This window comes from Pholis gunnellus (genome assembly GCF_910591455.1).
Source record: "Pholis gunnellus genome assembly, chromosome: 19".
Lineage (NCBI taxonomy): Eukaryota > Metazoa > Chordata > Actinopteri > Perciformes > Pholidae > Pholis > Pholis gunnellus.
The window spans coordinates 4659032-4676826 of record NC_136546.1 but is presented as its reverse complement, the minus strand read 5'-3'; the positions used below and the strand labels follow the sequence as shown (position 1 = coordinate 4676826).

The 17795-nt window shown below is 43.5% G+C and overlaps 1 protein-coding gene across 1 annotated transcript in view; it reads right to left on the bottom strand.

Moving 5' to 3' along the window:
- The window catches only part of slc16a10 (solute carrier family 16 member 10), a 32213-nt gene that overhangs the window by 3926 nt on the left and 10492 nt on the right, over positions 1 to 17795 (bottom strand). Inside the window, exons 2-5 of the mRNA XM_079179948.1 lie at positions 10788 to 10932; positions 9097 to 9526; positions 1111 to 1254; positions 603 to 831 (exon numbers count right to left, since the gene is read on the bottom strand). Of these exons, the coding sequence (XP_079036074.1) occupies positions 603 to 831; positions 1111 to 1254; positions 9097 to 9526; positions 10788 to 10932 (948 nt within the window). The remainder of the gene's footprint in view (positions 1 to 602; positions 832 to 1110; positions 1255 to 9096; positions 9527 to 10787; positions 10933 to 17795) is intronic.

The following is a 17795-nucleotide window of genomic DNA, read 5'->3' as shown; positions in this document are numbered from 1 at the left end:
GAGAACGTGCGACGTAAGACAAGTATGATATTCTCTCTCAGGACAGGGACCAAGAGCTGCACGAGGATGCTGAGGGTCTGTTCACAGGGTTGGCCACTATGGTTATTATAAAATGACATCTTCTGTATAATCTTAAAATTAGATTTGACATTTTCAAGAGACCTTCTGAAAGAAATAGCGGTATACGTTTTTATATATAAACGGTCTTATAGAATAACCTTTTTATTTCTGCAACTTGAAAACGGTTAAAAACTGCTGCAGCAACAATAGAAATGTGGCCTTAGAGTAAATTATGAATGAGATTCACGATAATTATGGAAAGACTGACTTCACTACAAAGACAAATACACAAGTTAGTCATTAAAAGATGGACAAAATGTATAATGCGTTCATTTGACTAATGGAAATGACAACTGCTTTCTACCTCCTTCCATTTTTCAGTTGTGTGATTTAGTATTCATGAAAATAAACATTTTCTTTCAGTGCTTTTCAATGGTGTCGATGTGATAAACAAACAAAGTGTAATATTCTGCTGATCACAGCAGGGAAAGCCTAATTAAACATATTCAGTACGACGGCGCCACACACGGCTCCTGTATTACCTGCGATGGGGGGTCCCACGGTCATGGGCACGGACATCAGGCCCAGCAGGAAGCCGATGGCCTGGGAGACGTCGTCGGCCCCGACCAGCTCGAAGGCGATGGGGGCCATGATGCAGATGAAGCAGCCGTCGAACAGCCCCATCAGCAGGCACACGGCGATCAGCCCGCCGAAGATGTTGCACAGAGGGATCATCATGGACATGATGCCGATGACGAAGAAGGAGGTCACCTGCAGGGACAGGAGGGGGAGGGGTTAAATTCACATCCGTCATCCCTTTTTGCGGTATAAAACAATGTTAAATAAAAATAAATGCAATAAAATTTCAGTTGGACTTTAAATATTAGCATGAATTGGTGACTATAAGCATCTTTAATATACAAAATTGAGCTATTCAAAGTCTTCAAAAGTACGGTCACACCGTACTTGTTGAACCAGTAAGATGAGTATGAGTAAGTATGAGCCGGAAAGTAAAGTCTGCTTCCTGAAACTCGGAGGCCTGGCACTGACCTGCAGGTAGACTTTGTTGACTCCATCAACGTAGTCTGCCACCCTGCCGAAGATGAGGCGGCCCACGCCGGACGTGACGCCGATGCACAGGAGCAGAACCTCTTTACTGGCTTCCGGTCCAAAGCGCTCCTCCACGTGCTTCATCTGAGGGACAGTTGAGAGGAAACAGATGAACACAGCTGTCTCGTGGCTCTAGTCCAGAGTAACAACCGGGACACACACACACACAAAAGGATTGTTACGAATGCAGAAGAGGAAACGGAAAACCCAACTGCAGTGGTGGAGATCACTTCACCTTCATATATTCAAGAAGTCTCGTAGAAATGAGGCCCATAGACGACAGACATTGTTATGTAACTCATGGTGATGAGTGTGGCAGCTGTCTTGTCTTATGTAAACCCCATTCAGTGGTTTAGGGGTAACTTAGGTGTTAAGTGGAGAAACAAGCTATGTTGCTGTTCAATAATCCAATCTGAATTTTGTGGTTTTAGTGTAAGGTGTTCAACACGGCTTCTAACCAAATGCCTCAGTATCTATAATGCTGTTCTGTGCTGATGAGACTTGCCTTAAGATTAGAGTGAAACGCTTTAAATCACTGTTTCTATATGGCCCAACATCAGAAATCACAGGGGCTTAAAAGGAAGACTTCACCCACAAAGTGACCATTTGTATATCAGTTACCATGTTTTGCCTTTCATGCCTCCACGGTGAACTAAGAATAAAGAAAACAGAGAAAAGTCTTGAGGTCTTGGGAAGCAGTGAGCTGGGACTACAACTGGGTAACTGAGACTTGGATCAAACAGATGTTTTGATAAAGTTCTGCTGTTGCTAAACTGCAGCCACCATTCACTTCAATTCATCAAGACTCTCCTCCCCTTTTTTCGATTCTTTGGTTACTGTGGAGGGATGCGGGAAAAATAATGTTTTCTTCAGGAACTCAAGGTAACACGGAGCGAGTCACTGATACACAAATGGTCATTTTTGGGTATTCCTTTAACACAGGTCTGTGACCTGCAGAAGGTTTGACGTAGAGTTGTCAAACTGGATGGTTTTGTCAGCATTAAAATGGACATTGCAGTGGTCAGTTGGAAAGTAAATATTATATTTATGTGGAGAGTAAATAGCGGGGGGGCCTAGTGTTGGTCCTTGAGGGACACCTTCATCTGGCCACCTGATTGGAAACCCTCTGCAGTCAGTAAACTCAAACCACGACCACATGATCTGACCAGTATCAACAGCCTTGGAGTTCATAATGCCATCCACAGCAGTTTACTAGCAGGAAGTCACTTCCCTTCAGTGGCACAGAGTTGTGAGGGAACCAGTGTTTCTTGTATTTTTGAACAGACAAACATCTTTCATTACAATGTTTTCACACTGAGGATGTGAGCCTTCGCTTGCATGGGTAGCAGTGTTTTGCATTCCTTTTTGCAGAAAACAAGTTGTATACGTATGGGGGGGGGTTTGAAGTGTCTGGCAGTGTTGAGGCCAGCTTAGTGATTCCACTGCTCTGCACTGTATCAGCCGCAGTTTGTTGATGCTGCCATGTCAAAGCCTTATCTAACGTGTCTGGATTTCAACATACCTCTTTTATATCTTCCGGTTCTGTTGCCAGTGAATGTTAGATTCCACTGCAGCCTGTTAGAAAAGCAGCCCAGGTGTTCTTTTTCCACATTACAGTACTTGCTGTACTTGTCCCTCTTCCTACCCTCAAGGCGCCAATCTGTGAGGCCCAGAGTTTGGAGTGCCAGTGAGAAAAGCAGGGCCCCCCGTGTGGAGCCCTGCCAGCCACCTCTACCTCCAGGAAGGCAGCAGCAGTCCTGCTCAAAGGGCCTGTCTGTCTGCTGCTTCTATAACACCACCACCCCCCCCACCCCCCCGCAGGTCACACATCCATTTGCAGAGATCTCTGAATGACTTATTGTCTTTGTCAATACGCCACAACTCCTCTGTGTTCAGGAAAGTCCCGCTCAAATGGGATTCCAGCATCCAAGGAGCTGGTGGCTCAGTGTGTGTGTTAGCAGAGCAACTGATGACACACACACACACACACACACACACACACACACACACACACACACACACACACACACACACACACACACACACACACACACACACACACACACACACACACACACACACACACACACACACACACACACACACACACACACACACACACACAGCTGAACCCTGGAGTGGTGACTTTCAAGAGACATGCCTGATGTGACTGGCATTCTCCCAGCAGGAGATGTTCTCATGTAATACTGAGTACTCCCTCTCAGCGCATGATCACCATGCAGGCATAAAGCAGTGAGTGGTGTCCACATATCTCCTCAGTCACTGGAGAAAGTGAACCAATAAAGAATGTTTTTTTATTAGTTTTCTCATACATAACTTTGAGGCTCCTGATCGCACACTGCTGTTTTTGTTTGTATTTTAGCAATTTACCAGTTAAATTCTAGATAAGAAGATACATTTTATGGGCAAGAACGCAGAGAGTCGACTCAGTATCGCTCACACCAACTCTCCTACAGCTTTGTGCAGATGTGAAATGTATCGCTTGGGTTTATGTTTACTAGAGCTGCAACGATTAGTCGACTGATCCGTTCGTCGATCAAGAGAAAAATAACCGCCAACTATTGCGATAATTGATTAATCATTCAAGGTGCTGAATTTCAAATACGGAGCGTGTCTATGATCGAGGGAGTGTGGCGACGGCTGAGCGGATGGCGAGCAGCTAACGGTGCTAGCAGCACAAACAGTGCGGACAGAGCTAACAGTGTGAAGCTAAAAGAAGACCGGCATTATCAGGGGTAACCGCTGTTTGAGCGCAGTGCAGAGTTGCGGTAATTAGCTAGCCGGTGGGGCTAGTTGAGTGCTGCTCTAGCCATTGCTGGCTAGCTAATTCAAGTTAGCTAGCCAGTGGGATTAACTGATTAACAAAGCTCTGATAACAACTGACTCTGTAGCCATTTCTCCACTAGATTTCTACATTAATGCCTTGCATATTGAATTTTGCATTTTTCATCTAAAAATGGCAACACATTTTGTTTTTCGAGCCTCTCGAATATGGAGATTTCCTACTTTTCGCTGTATTATATCATGTTGAAGTGAATATCTTTGGAGTTTTTTGACTGACAACAAGACATTTATAGACATTGGACTTTTGGGCTGGACATTTTACACTATTTTCTGAAATTGTATATACCAAATGATTAATCGACTAATCTAGGAAATAATCGACAAATTAATCGAATATGAAAATAATTGTTAATTGCAGCCTGTTTATTTATTCTCTTAAGAAGGAGAATGCTGTTTTTTTTCATTGGAACCCACTGTGGTGCTACAGTAGACCATGATCATGTAGCCAAGACACAAGCTAACCAGCACAACAGAGGTCTGAGTAACGACCAAGCAAAACGCCGCCCTGACCCCATCATGAGAATCATCTGGTCAGTCACATCTATGAGGAGGACAGTTCCTCTGCTGCGATGTCTGACTGTTTGACTTCTGGACAAACACGAGGAGAAGAATCTATAAAACACCATCCCTCTGTCATTTCTGTGGAAACGCGGCTGGATGTTCAGAAAGAGACATTCCCTATTGAACTCTGACTCATTCACACGCTGCATCGATAATGTCTGTTATGTATTCGAGGCTTCCTGCGAGGTTGCAGGATGGTGCGGTTTCATGTGTTCACTGTCTTCAAACAGATTAGATGCTCCTATAGATTCTGCAGTGATTATCTAACGTTACTACCTTTGTCAACCTGTATCGTGCACAAGTTCGTCACGGGGCTTTGGCATTTAAACACGAGCTGATCGACCTTCTGAAACAATCTGCCTGTCTCCAGACACTACAGTCACCCCCATATTACTGTACTCTGACAAAAAAACAAAAGAAAGATAATACATGTGGCACATTTTTCCACCAATCTCCTGAGTGGCTGGCTAAAAAAAACCCTGCAACGAATATGTCTTTGTGGAAAAAGGCATTGTTATTTAAACTGAGCTGCTCGACAAAGCTGCATGAAAGTGTGCAAAACGACTGCAGCAGGACGTACTTTGACGGTTTGCTTTTTGAGGTTGCGAGCGTGTGTGTCATGTGATCATGTTTTCAGAACCACAAGCTCACAATGTGAAACGTGAGAAAACACACACACACACACACACACACACACACACACACACACACACACACTTAAATGCAGGCACAGCGGCTCAACTTCTTACTACTTTTGTCCTTCCCTTAGATGTAACCCGTGCACTATTGCTACACAAGACGTACTTATCCATACTCAGTGTACAACGGTCGGCAGTTTGGAGGAGCAGACATGAAGTTCTGGCATAGCATCAAATCAATGTGCTGCTGCAAAAACACATTTCAACCTGAAAATAAAGGCACAACTAAAAAAAAATATCAGTTCAAGTGTACGCTATATTTAAAATATTTCAGACTTCATTGGAAAAGACGACTATTTTACCACGCAGAACACGGGGATTGTTGGTCTATTTGAGATACTGTGTGACTTTGGTTAGTTTGAATTCACCCAATTCCCACACTAAGACTAACTAACTAACCAATCAAAGCAGCGGTAGACCAGCAGGTCCCGTGTACTGCGTGGTGAAATATTAGTTTTTTTATGCTCTCACCACAGTCTGGTGACTGTGGTGAGAGCATAACATAGACTGTTTCTGGAGTCAGCTTTTGGTGAGAGCATATATGGACACACCGGTTTCAGTTCCCCCTCGGAAACTGCTGAGTCATTGAAAATATTCTGATTACACACTATTTTTAGGTGGGCCTTTTTCCAGGTGTCTAAATTAAGTTTTGCTGTCGCCCCCATCCACAGCAGTACTCCTGTCTGCTTCTCCAAACTGGGGGGGGGGCGTGTGGGCCGTCATCTGCTGCAGGTAATACACCGACTATGAGTGAGTACCTCATACAAAGCCACTTCAAAACATCCAAACTATCCCTTTAACTGCCAGTAGACTCCTTTAACCTCCACAGGAGGGCTTTCTCACAACAGCTGTAATTAATACCGTTATTGATGGAGCAGAGTGCTCATTAATGTTATCAGGAACACCTGTGCTTCTCCTGCTGTTAGTGAATCCATAGTTGCTGGAATTAATGAGATGTTCAGTGAAACACACAAATAAGAAAAACAAGACAAAACACATCACCAATGCACTCTTTAAATGTGCTTTAGCAGTGTGTTTTGGGGTTTAGAGTTTTCCCTTTCAGAGCCCCACGGCGCACCAACCCACATGGCTTCTGCTCTCCCTCCTCGGCTGTTTAATGCTCATTAGACATCCAGCTCCCTTCCAGCCCACACAAACACACCGCAGCCCGGCAGGTGCTCCTCGTTAGACGCACTCAAACAAACTCCTTTTTAAGGTAGAACGAGCTTTCTAAAGAAGAAAATATCACTCCGTATGATGCTAATGTGAATCTGTTGTAGGGGGGGGGGAGAGACATGAGTTATCTGTTCTGGCTGACGTTCAAACTTTCTCGTGTGCTGTTCGTCAATATGCTCTTTTTGCAAAGTAGGCAGAAAAGACACTACCACGCCTTTAAATCAGCCCACGCACAGGGCAAACACAGCCGTACCTGGAGCACAATATCTTATCTCTAATCAGCAATACTTGGAAAGGTGTGTGCAAGTGGGTGTGGACTTTACACTTTTACAGTCTTCAGATATGTACTGCTGAATTTGGAGCTTGGCAGTGTGGCTCTACAAAGGCAAAAGACCCACAGTCAGTGACGCACGCAGACACACCGGGGAAAGAAACAGAGTGGAGAGGGTTTTGAGGGCCTGATGGGACTCCCTTCCTGAAAAGCTGAACAATATGCTGCTTTGACCAGTGTTTTTTTTCCTCCTTCCTCTTCCCACGCAGTTGCCCTAGGAGCAGGGAGAAGGGGGGAGGCTCTGTGTCTAGGGAAGGACGGCTGCTGGGGCCATAAGGGCAGTGGTGGCGCTGAAGCTGCAGCCGCCCCCCCGCGGTGTCCCAGTCTGAGTAGCAGACATGGGAGAAGTGTTGGGAAAACACATCCCAGAATCATCATGTCCAAATAAACAGTCGCCTCCTGAGTCAGTCCAATGCGTCCCGGCTGTGCTCCCCCAGCCCTCCAAAGGAGATGTTTTCTCCAACGCCATATCTTCCCATCTCGTAGCCGAAATGAAGGGAGATTCGGGGGAAAGCGACACCTGTTTACAGAACTGCAGATTGAGCCTCTCTTGTCATATTTGGTTACTTTCATCGGGACCACACAGCTGAAGTATCTCATGTGGACGTGCTGCGGAGAGGGAATTAGGAAGCTGCAGCGGCTGCAGGCTTTAGTATGTAAACAGTTAAACTCAGCAGAAGAGTCTCCGCTTCTGGCTGGAGTACGTTCCATTTAGATGTCTACAGACCACGAGGCTATCAAACCAACTTTTAAAGGGTTGGTTCACCCAAATAAAAAAAATCACTTGCCTCATGAGGAGAGTGTAGACGCTGTGGGGGCAGCACTTTCAAATAATACTAAATAAATGTATTTAATTAGCCTATCACTGTATAATATTAAAGATTTCTTACAAAATGAATGCTATATTTTGATTAGTCTATATCAGTGTGAACAGGCTGCTAACAAAACAAGGTAAATCCTCAGTGGCCTTTGCCAAGGACGCTGTTCACTGAGAAGGGATGGTTCAATTCTGTAATCACAGAAACATTACAGCAGTATGTAGTCCTGATTGGCAGGAAATATTAATCAACTTTAACTGGTTTTGACGCTATTATGTAGCATCCGGATTGTTGTTGCAGGAAGAAAGGCCCGTTGAATTGTTTGTCAGGAAAGGTAACGAGTCTGGACCGCAGCTTTAATGAAGAATGGACTAGCATTGCAACGTCAACATCGCTGTTGCAGAAGAACACAACTGTAGGCGTCACCACTGCAGAAGGCATGCAGCTTTAGGTTAAACATAACATTTAGAAAAGATGGGCTTCCCACGTCCTAGGCTACTGCTACACAGTGCATGACCAGCAAAGCAAGCACAGCTTTGTGAGTGAGGTAGGCCAGTCATTCCCACAGACTGGGAAGAATTTCCTCCATAGTCTTTCATTGAACATTTATATCTGCGGCACAACTTTGAGCCACATGAGGAAGCCTGATGTGAAAGTGTTACTTCAAGTCTTTTCAGACCAAACACGAATAATTTGTGTGAATGAATCGCAAGTTAATTAAAATAAATCTCACCTATCTTCATGAACCTATCCACGGCGAATCCGAAACTTTTGTGTACTAATTTTTTCGTGCAAATGCGTTTCTTTCTTTCCGCAGCCGTTTCCTGCACTTTTTTTGATGGCAATAAAAATAAGCCAGCTAATAAAATATTGACATTTGTTTATGCGATCGACAGATTATCTTCAACGGCAATGTCATAAATCGGTTCATATGGTCACGCAACAATATGGATATCCATCGATTGAACCATTTGAATATCCCGTATTTTCATTTAGTTTTTTTGTTTCGTCCCCGGTGCTGAAAGGCCTTTAGACCGTCCTAACGAACAGTTCCTAAATACTGAAGTACACACTAAGAGTCATAAACCATCTTGTGGTAACGCGCCGTGCCGTCTCTGAATGCCTGGGGGGATTCTGGCTCGGGTTTAGAGTTCCCTTCCTCTCACATTAATAAATCTCATGTTGAGAGTATGTGTTTTGATACGTGTGTTGTTGAAGCTCCCTCCTTGACCTCACCCTTATTCCTCCCCCGTGCCTACAAACACACCCAAAACATGGGATTAGGATTCTGGAAAATCACAGCGTGGAATTCCTCTGTTGGCATTTACGTGCTGTTATTCATTAGACTGACCTTTGGCCCGGAGAGCGGGGTGACGATCACAACAGATAAATACACAGTATATGTGAAGGTAGAGGGAATCAAATCTGACTGAGAGAGCGGATGAATGAAAAAGGTATGTGAAGAACACAGACTCACCAGGTGAACGTAAGGCACGAAGTAGCCATAGAGGGCTGCAGGGATGCCGAAGGCCCAAATGCGATACCCCATGGACTTCCAGATATTGAGGTTGAAGATCTGGCTCAGGGGTGGGCACCGGCGGCCTGTGCGGGTCTTGCTGGATTTGACCGGCAGCAGGGGCGTGTAGGTGAAGCCGGCCAGCATCAGCACAAACATGAGGATGCAGAGGACGCGCATGGTGTTGTGGAGGCCCACTCTTCCCAGCAGGTACGTCAGCGCGAAGGGCAAGGTGATGGTGAAGACGCTGCTGCCGGCCGTCACGATGCCGTTCACCAGGCCCAGGCGCTTCTTGAAGTAGTGGCCCAGGATGACCAAGCTGGGCTGGTAGGAGAAAGAGCAGCCGCAGGCGAACACAATGCCATAGGTGAAATACAGGGGGCCCAGGGACCTGAGGGGGGATAAAAGCCAAAAGTTACATCACTGCACATTCTTTTGACTCACTGCTGACATCAATGTATTTACAGGAAGTTGCACATTCAAAAGGCTGTTATAGTACAAAACGGTAATTATGATGCTCACTGAAACTGTTGCCAGCAGCAGAGGATCATGGTTTTCTTTTTTTGTGAATGTGCAACCATAGTTTTTAAAGGTTTTTGATAATACATTTTAACAGTGAGATCACATGACCAAGACATTTTGAACCTTGCACCGTCCGCTGCACAACTGGGCTGTCAGCCTGCCCTGTGAAATGTGTGTGAAATGCTGCTTGATAACCACTTGATAAGTGGTAATTTAACTGTTTTATAACTCATTTATTGCACTTGAAAGTGATGAAGCCAAGGTCGAACACTTTGTTTGGACCACACATTTCTGTGTGTTTGTAGGAGTGTTTCCTCACGTGTACACGTATCAAATTCCAGGAAATTATTAACAACCGAGTGCCAAGAGCAGAGCCACTCACCCACTGGGTCTAGATCAAAGCTAAAAGGAGTCAGACAGACGCAGTTAGAGACTAGCTGGTGAACATGGTGGAGCATTCAGCAGCTAATGAGACCGATATTTCCCTCAGTAGATGGTGGAGACCAAAAACAGAGCTAACAGAGGGGGAATATTGGGCTTATATTCATCAGTTGGAGGCAAATGTGACTCCAAACGAATCATCATGTTGCTTTGTAACTGGATTTTCAAATAAGCAACTGTTTGCCAACAAGTGTGACACGTCAACTTAAAAGGTGATTAGATGTAACGTTGCGTTTTTGAAGAAGATTTTCTACCCTGCATTTATTATGCTCTCCTCAAAGCCACAGGACTCCATTGGCAGAAACAGTCATTTTACTTTGCTGGTCGTTGAAAAGCACTCTTCATTCAAACTGTACAGAAACAAAATAAAACTCTCTTTGTTTGTCTTCCCACTGTTCCAGCAATGGTCTACTCTGGTTTGAGAGATTGACAGAGAGGCTGAATAAGTAACAGACAGTAAAAGACATTTTGACTGTGTACTAACCCTGCTTCCGGTGACACACATCAAAAGAAACAACAGAAAGGCAGACTCGTCTACTGGCAATGGGAAAGGAGTCTATCATCTATTTTTAGCGGGACTGAAGGCGCCCGCTACCCCGATAACTACGTAGGAAAGGGTGTCATGTATACTCTGTATGCAGTGATGACATGATGTCATTTTGAATTGAACAGCTTTGTGTCGTCCTTACGTGACAAAGGAGCTGGCCAGCAGGCCGACCAGGCCGACAGCAGCGCCGCCCACTGCCGTCACTCTGCAGCCGAGGGTGTCAGTGAAGACGCTGACGATGGGGGAGCAGAAGAAGATCATCCCCATGGAGAGGGAGCCCACCAATGCTGCAAGAGACAAAACGAATGTGTGAGGGGAAAATCTCACACAACAACGAGCCGTAAGTCAGAGTGATTATCGTTTCACACCCAAAACAGAAGGCTGTCTCCGGGAAGACAGCGTTGTTTAACATTAATGCTATCACAAAGCCCGGTGATGCAATAGTAGAACCCTGTTGCTCTTGTACACACACACACACACGTTTCCTTTTTTTCCATCTTGTTCATTAATCATACTGTACATTGTTTGCATCTATTTTTTCTTTGTAACCTTGAAGGTAAAAGCCACTGACCTTTCCTAGAGCAAGCGTACAATGACAAGAGTCGGGCAACAGCAGGAACACACATTGACGGGACACCGGAGTGACAGAGTGGACAGGAAGGAGTGATCAGGAAAACACTTAGGCCCGGTCTCAATACTAAGTACACAGATACCATGGTGACATCGTCTGCCTCCTGGGTAGAACACACTGAAACATCTCACTTAACTTCCTCAGTAGACCCAAAAATGACAAAAAGATGATCCAGGCAGCAAACTACTCCCTAAAAATGTTGCTAAAACAAATCAAGGTGCTTCATCACATTAAATTAAATGTTACCATGAGGCAGTCCAGCCTTTTGGTGAAATACAACTAAAGCTATTAAAGGACTTGCTACTTCAGTGTGATATCTACAGTATAATCTCTACTGGTTGACGAATATCTGTGAGCTCAAATATCTGCGGTTAAAGGGAAACTCTGGCAATTATATACATATACGTCAGTTTATTAGTCAACCTGTGAAAACAGTTGTGCAATAGTTTCTGTGGCTCTGGAAATTATTTTTCAGGTTTGAAAAAAAATGACTCAGTCTGTGCTCAGAAATTATACTTTTCTTTTTCTGAATAGCTGGAGTGTGGAGTTTGAAAGACCTGGGTATTGACCCGGCAGGGAGGGTCCAACAAAGAAAATGCTATTGTTTGCATTATGAGAAATGTGGGATCCAGTGTTTTTGGAACTTTACCATTATTTTTTAAATCCTTTTTCTTGTAAGTTCCCCTCCTCTATGAATGTATTGATGCTAAATCAGCAGGGTGACCCTTAAGTATTGTCATATTGCCAAACCCTAGCTTCAGATTTGCAGAACATCTTCGTACAGATCTTTTCCTGTGCTCACTTACCACACTCTGTAAGACTGGCTTGTATTTTCTCAGGCAGAAGAAATGGCACTGGGCTATTTCAGGGAAAACAAAGTGATTTCTTTTTTTTTTATATTGCAGATCAGATCTGCCTCTAAAAAATGTCAGTGGAGCTAAAACTCTGACCAGGAAACACCCGCAGTGCTTGCTTAATGCTTGGTCAGCAGTCTTCTGTGAGTGTAAGGTTGAATACTGCTGTCACATGCTGCAGCAGACTGACTAATATATTATATGTTAAAGATACGCAGGACACATTTACAGTAATGCAGATTGGCAATTCTGGGATAGTGACAGCACTGGAGGGCTTGATATCTTTGAGGGAGTCAGAAAATAAGAGCCAAGGCAGACTCAGACTTACATCTCTAAAGGTCTTATCACAAGTTGTTTCTATGTATTTAAGACAAATGGGAGGGCATGTATGCAGGGAACACCCGTCTGCTCTGGAAATACTTCCTAAATATCAAGCGTTTAGATATACCGTTTCCAGCTTTTATTTTCAACAAGGAAAAGAGGCAAATATGAAGATGGGTAAAACAAGCAACGACCCTGACAAAACGCACTGGTATACAAATCCGTGCAGCGCTGCCCTTTGACCACAGAGAGGACGGGGAAGCCGGGAGTAAGCAACATGTTGTGGTCGGAGCGACTGCCCTGAGGACTTCCAGGTCTCCAATGATCCAGATACTGTCACAGCATAGGGTCGACAACCAGCGCACGTGACGCAAAAGCTGTTTTTCCTCAATTCTGAAGTGCCGTCAGAGGAAACTTATGGGAAAATACAGAGCAGCTTGAGTTTGAGTGTTATTGTTACCTGTTTTTTTACCGGGGGTAACGGGAGACCCCTGTGTTAAGTTTCAGGGTTAGTACTGGTTTCACTGCTGTCTTCATTCTCCCTGAATTCTCATCTCACCCCCCGCTGTCAGAGTATCAATACACTCTCAGGTTGCCCCGTAAGATAGAGGTTATGAAGCAGCACAGGAGCACAGAACACAACACGGGCTACAAGCACCAGCAGTTATGTTAGGCTGCAATGCTAATTGTTAAGAAAATCTAACTTTAACATGGATAAAAGCTTTTTTTCCCCCTTAGCAGTCTAAGTGGAGTAGATATTCAAAAAGTAGTTGTTGTCATGTACGTTCACAATGACAATAGCAACATTTTGATGTTTAGAGGAAAACATTTGTCCGTGTTCAACATCTCAGTTTACTGTGATATCATAGTATCGCTAACATTAGCTAACATGCAAATAAGTAGAGCCGAGGCTGATGGGAATGGCATTAGTTTAGCTCACAAACAAAATTATTGGACAGATTCAAAGTTTGACCCGATGACGGCAACAAATCAGAAGTAAGGGGAATCACCAAAGTTATAACAATTCATCCTGCGGGGAACATGAACGGGGGGGTGGAATGGACGAATATCAGGAGTGGGGTTCAGCGGGTTACCCACGCCTCTCAGTGAAGGGTAGACACACGCTGATCCACTCAGTGTGGCGCTCGTGCAGCCCCGGATATCTAAGGGAATCACAGACCTGTTATTGCTCAATCTCGTGCGGCTGAACGCCACTCGTCCCTCTAAGAAGCTGTAACTAGTTAGCATGCCGGAGTTTCGTTCGTTATCGGAATTAACCAGACAAATCGCTCCACCAACTAAGAACGGCCATGCACCACCACCCACAGAATCCAGAAAGAGCATCAATCTGGCAATCCTTTCCGTGTCCGGACCAGGTAAGGTTTCCCCCGGCCGTCCCTCTTAATTATGGCCCCAGTTCAGAGAAAACCCACAAAATAGAACCGGAGTCCTATTCCATTATTCCTAGCTGCGGTATTCAGACCGGGCCTGCTTTGAACACTCAAACATCTCCGCCACTTATTGAGTGGCGTAATAATCGCGACACAACGAATCGATAATGAAATTCGTTGCAAACTCTTTTAATAATCGATTTTATCGATTAGTTGTTGCAGCCCTACTAAAGTCATTAGGATGCATCATCTGGGGACCTTGAATCGCTGTACAAGATTTCAAAGCAATCCATCCGAGTCTGGACCAAAGTGGTGAATCGACCAACTGACTGACCAATCCTAGGGCTGTGGCTAAACCCAAACATGTCTACTGGACACAGTGCAGCGATATCCCTTCGTCCAAATCTGTACATATTGATGTTTCCACATATAAAAATACTGACGTGTTACCTATATTTAGTTACCGTTTTGTCCCTGAGTGCACTGCTCTGGTTTCACAGCCAAAAGCATCTTAGGATCTATTCCAGACACTGTAGTCAGCAGAAATGCCCCAAATTCAATGGGGTCCTCTCTGCCAGGACTCATATTTGTGGGGATATCAGCCCACTTTAAGCAACATAATGTAATAAATGGCAGTGAACAAAGCAAGGCAAAGAATCCCTCAAGGACAACAGGAAATTGCTGTTGCGGTTTCATCTGCTGGCTCTCTCGATTTAAAAGCATTTACGCTTCAGACAAAGAGGAATTCTAGATTTAAAAATGCAATATCAGGATTCCCTCTGTCCCGGCGACATCCACCGTTGGCCGCAGGCCTCTGCTTGGACACTGACATAGGAGGCAGTGTTGCCTTAAGTCGTCTGTCTGCCTCATTACGGGCTCCTTGCTGGAAACCCCCCCCTGCTCTGAACCCGGTCACCCCACAATGACGGGACCTACAGCCGTGAAAACTGCATAAAAGTCTGCCTCTTGCAAGCCACACTTAAATGGATTCAAAGCCATTGAGGTGACACCTGTGAGAGTTCTTGAACTGCAGACTCTGAGCTCAAGTCTTTGTTGTGCATGTGTGCGTGCACAAGTCCTAACAGCTGTAATTATGCGTTTTGACATTCTTGTACAACAGTAATCCCAAACCTTTGTCTGACTTATCCAAATAGCACTATCAACTGTGTGTCCATTACTTTTAGCTAAATACAAACTGCTTATAGTGATCATGGTTACTATGATCAAAAAGCTCAAAAATCAATTTGACCCAGGCAGATGGTACCAAATGCAGTGCTTTCCACTCTATTTCAACTGTTTATTGATTACTTTTAGCTAACTATTTTAGCTGTTTATTGGTTACTTTTAGCTAACTAATTTAGCTGTTTATTGATTACTTTTAGCTAACTATTTTAGCTGTTTATTGATTACTTTTAGCTAACTATTTTAGCTGTTTATTGATTACTTTTAGCTAACTATTTTAGCTGTTTATTGATTATTTTTATCTAACTATTTTAGCTGTTTATTGGTTACTTTTATCTAACTAATTTAGCTGTTTATTGATTACTTTTAGCTAACTATTTTAGCTGTTTATTGATTACTTTTAGCTAACTATTTTAGCTGTTTATTGATTATTTTTAGCTAACTATTTTAGCTGTTTATTGATTACTTTTAGCTAACTATTTTAGCTGTTTATTGATTACTTTTAGCTAACTAATTTAGCTGTTTATTGATTATTTTTAGCTAAGTAATTTAGCTGTTTATTGATTATTTTTAGCTAACTATTTTAGCTGTTTATTGATTACTTTTAGCTAACTATTTTAACTGTTTATTCTTTACTTTAAGATAACTATATCAACTGTTTATTTATTACTTTTAGCTAACTATGGTTGGAAACCACTGTCCGAGAACATGAACTAAGACCCAGCGTGTGGAGCACAGATGACTTCTCCTGCATTAAAGCAGCTGGTTGGAGAGTTATCTATTAACCAAAGTGAATGGAACCAGCTAATGGACAGGCATACTTGGCTGATATTGCAGCGGTGTGACGGACCATTTTCCTGACTTGATCAAATAAACAACTTGTCCCTGTAGCACATTCTAGGAATCTGATGACACGCTCAGGCTACAATCTAGTCCCACACCAGAGACCCCTTAAAACTGTGGCTGTCGCAGGCTGCTGCACCAGAACATAAACACAAACTGAGGAGGAAGAGGTGTTGATAAATCAACATGACCAGATGTCCCTCTGTGTCACCACCACATTAACATGTAACAGTAGGGCTTATCATGTCACCTGGGGTGTTTTGCCATGATGCAGCAGTTATATTAAAAACTGGTCTGTTCATTTATGGATTCAGATTTTACAAATAAAACACATAAAATACATTCACCATGTATCTACTGTGCTGTAAAGTCAACTACCCAACAGTATATTAAGTTAATACACCAGCTGTAACAGTAAAATGCTGCTCATGAGTTAAAAGTCCACTAATATGTACAGTACATAATAAAATTACTCTCTAAACCATTCTACCAACCAGTCTTACTAAAGTGAAACTTAAATGCAGGGTTTTACTTGTAACAGAGTATTTTTTACAGAGTAATACAGAGCTACTTTCACTTGAAGCTGTGAGTACTTCTTCCACCACAGTATACAACACATCACTTCCTGCATTGGACTGCATTAGACGTTACAACATAATAAACCCCTAAAATAAATCCTTATCTCTAAACGGTCAAACCTGCAGCTTTTATGGCGATGTACTGTGACACCATCTGCAGAGCCTCATATCAAGGTCCAGTGTTCCCTGCGAGGATAGGTGCAGGCCCCATCTGTACTGGATGGAAACACAATTGTATCTGACAGCTGTACTGCTGCTAGAAGAACCAGCCAGCTCACATTACAATCAGAGTTTTACGCCCACTGACCCGGGGTCAGGAAGTGGACCGTTCTGTACTGATATTACGGCTCCCTCCCACAAGGCAGAGCAAAAAAGTTTCTCTGGTTTAGAGGGCGAGCGAGAGACGAAGGAGGAAAGTTAAGAAAGGGCAAGTAAAGGTGTCGATTTTGGAAATCCTTGCGTTCCCAGCAGGCCTTGGATTACGTCCTGACAGAGCTTTGTTCCCAGAAAAATTGAAAACCACTCTAGTTCTAAAAAAGAAAACCAAAGCAGAGCAAGAAGCAGGGCTAATGGGCTTACAAGCTGTGGCCTATGTTAAACTGAACATGTTTGACACATAGCTGAGACTCATTACTAATGTCCCCCCTGAGAGCATCGGCAGTAAAAGAAGATGTGTTCTTCTTCTAGTCTGGAAATGGATTGGACTGAAGAGCAAAAGCCAAAGAAGTGACAAACAACGACAATAACAACTCTCTTATTACTAGAGGCCGGAGTGTCAAAGAGTAAGCAGGGAGTAGGATATCAAACCCAGAGAATGTGTTTTTAGCTTACAGGATTTCCTCGTTTCAAATAAAGCTTCGCAGGGCACTGCCTGTGCACCTTGGTGTTACACTGATCCAGTCCGGTCTTAATTAAGAAAGCCCCAGTTATTCATTGACTATACAGATCCTACAACCAGAACCAAATGATTCATGATTAATCCCTATTCGGACAGGATTAAACCAACAGGAGGAAAAAGAAAGCCATTTGAAATGAGTTAATCCAGATTTAAATCTTCAAATTTGATTTAATTGAAAAGACATATACCTAATTGCTTTCAATGCGACTAACTTATTTTTCTCAAAGGAACAGCGTGTAGCATTTCAGCGACCTATTGGGAGAAATGGAAAATAATTTATAATACAGACAAACCTCCCCAAGGAGCCACAGAAGACAGAATACAACAGTACCCACTGGCTGAGCAGCACTCCTCCGGACTATTAAGCTCATGCTCAGGTATAAAATTGGTGGTGTTCCCCTATCTATTCCAGTTCAAACTGACTTTTTATTTTACACGGAAGGGTGACATAA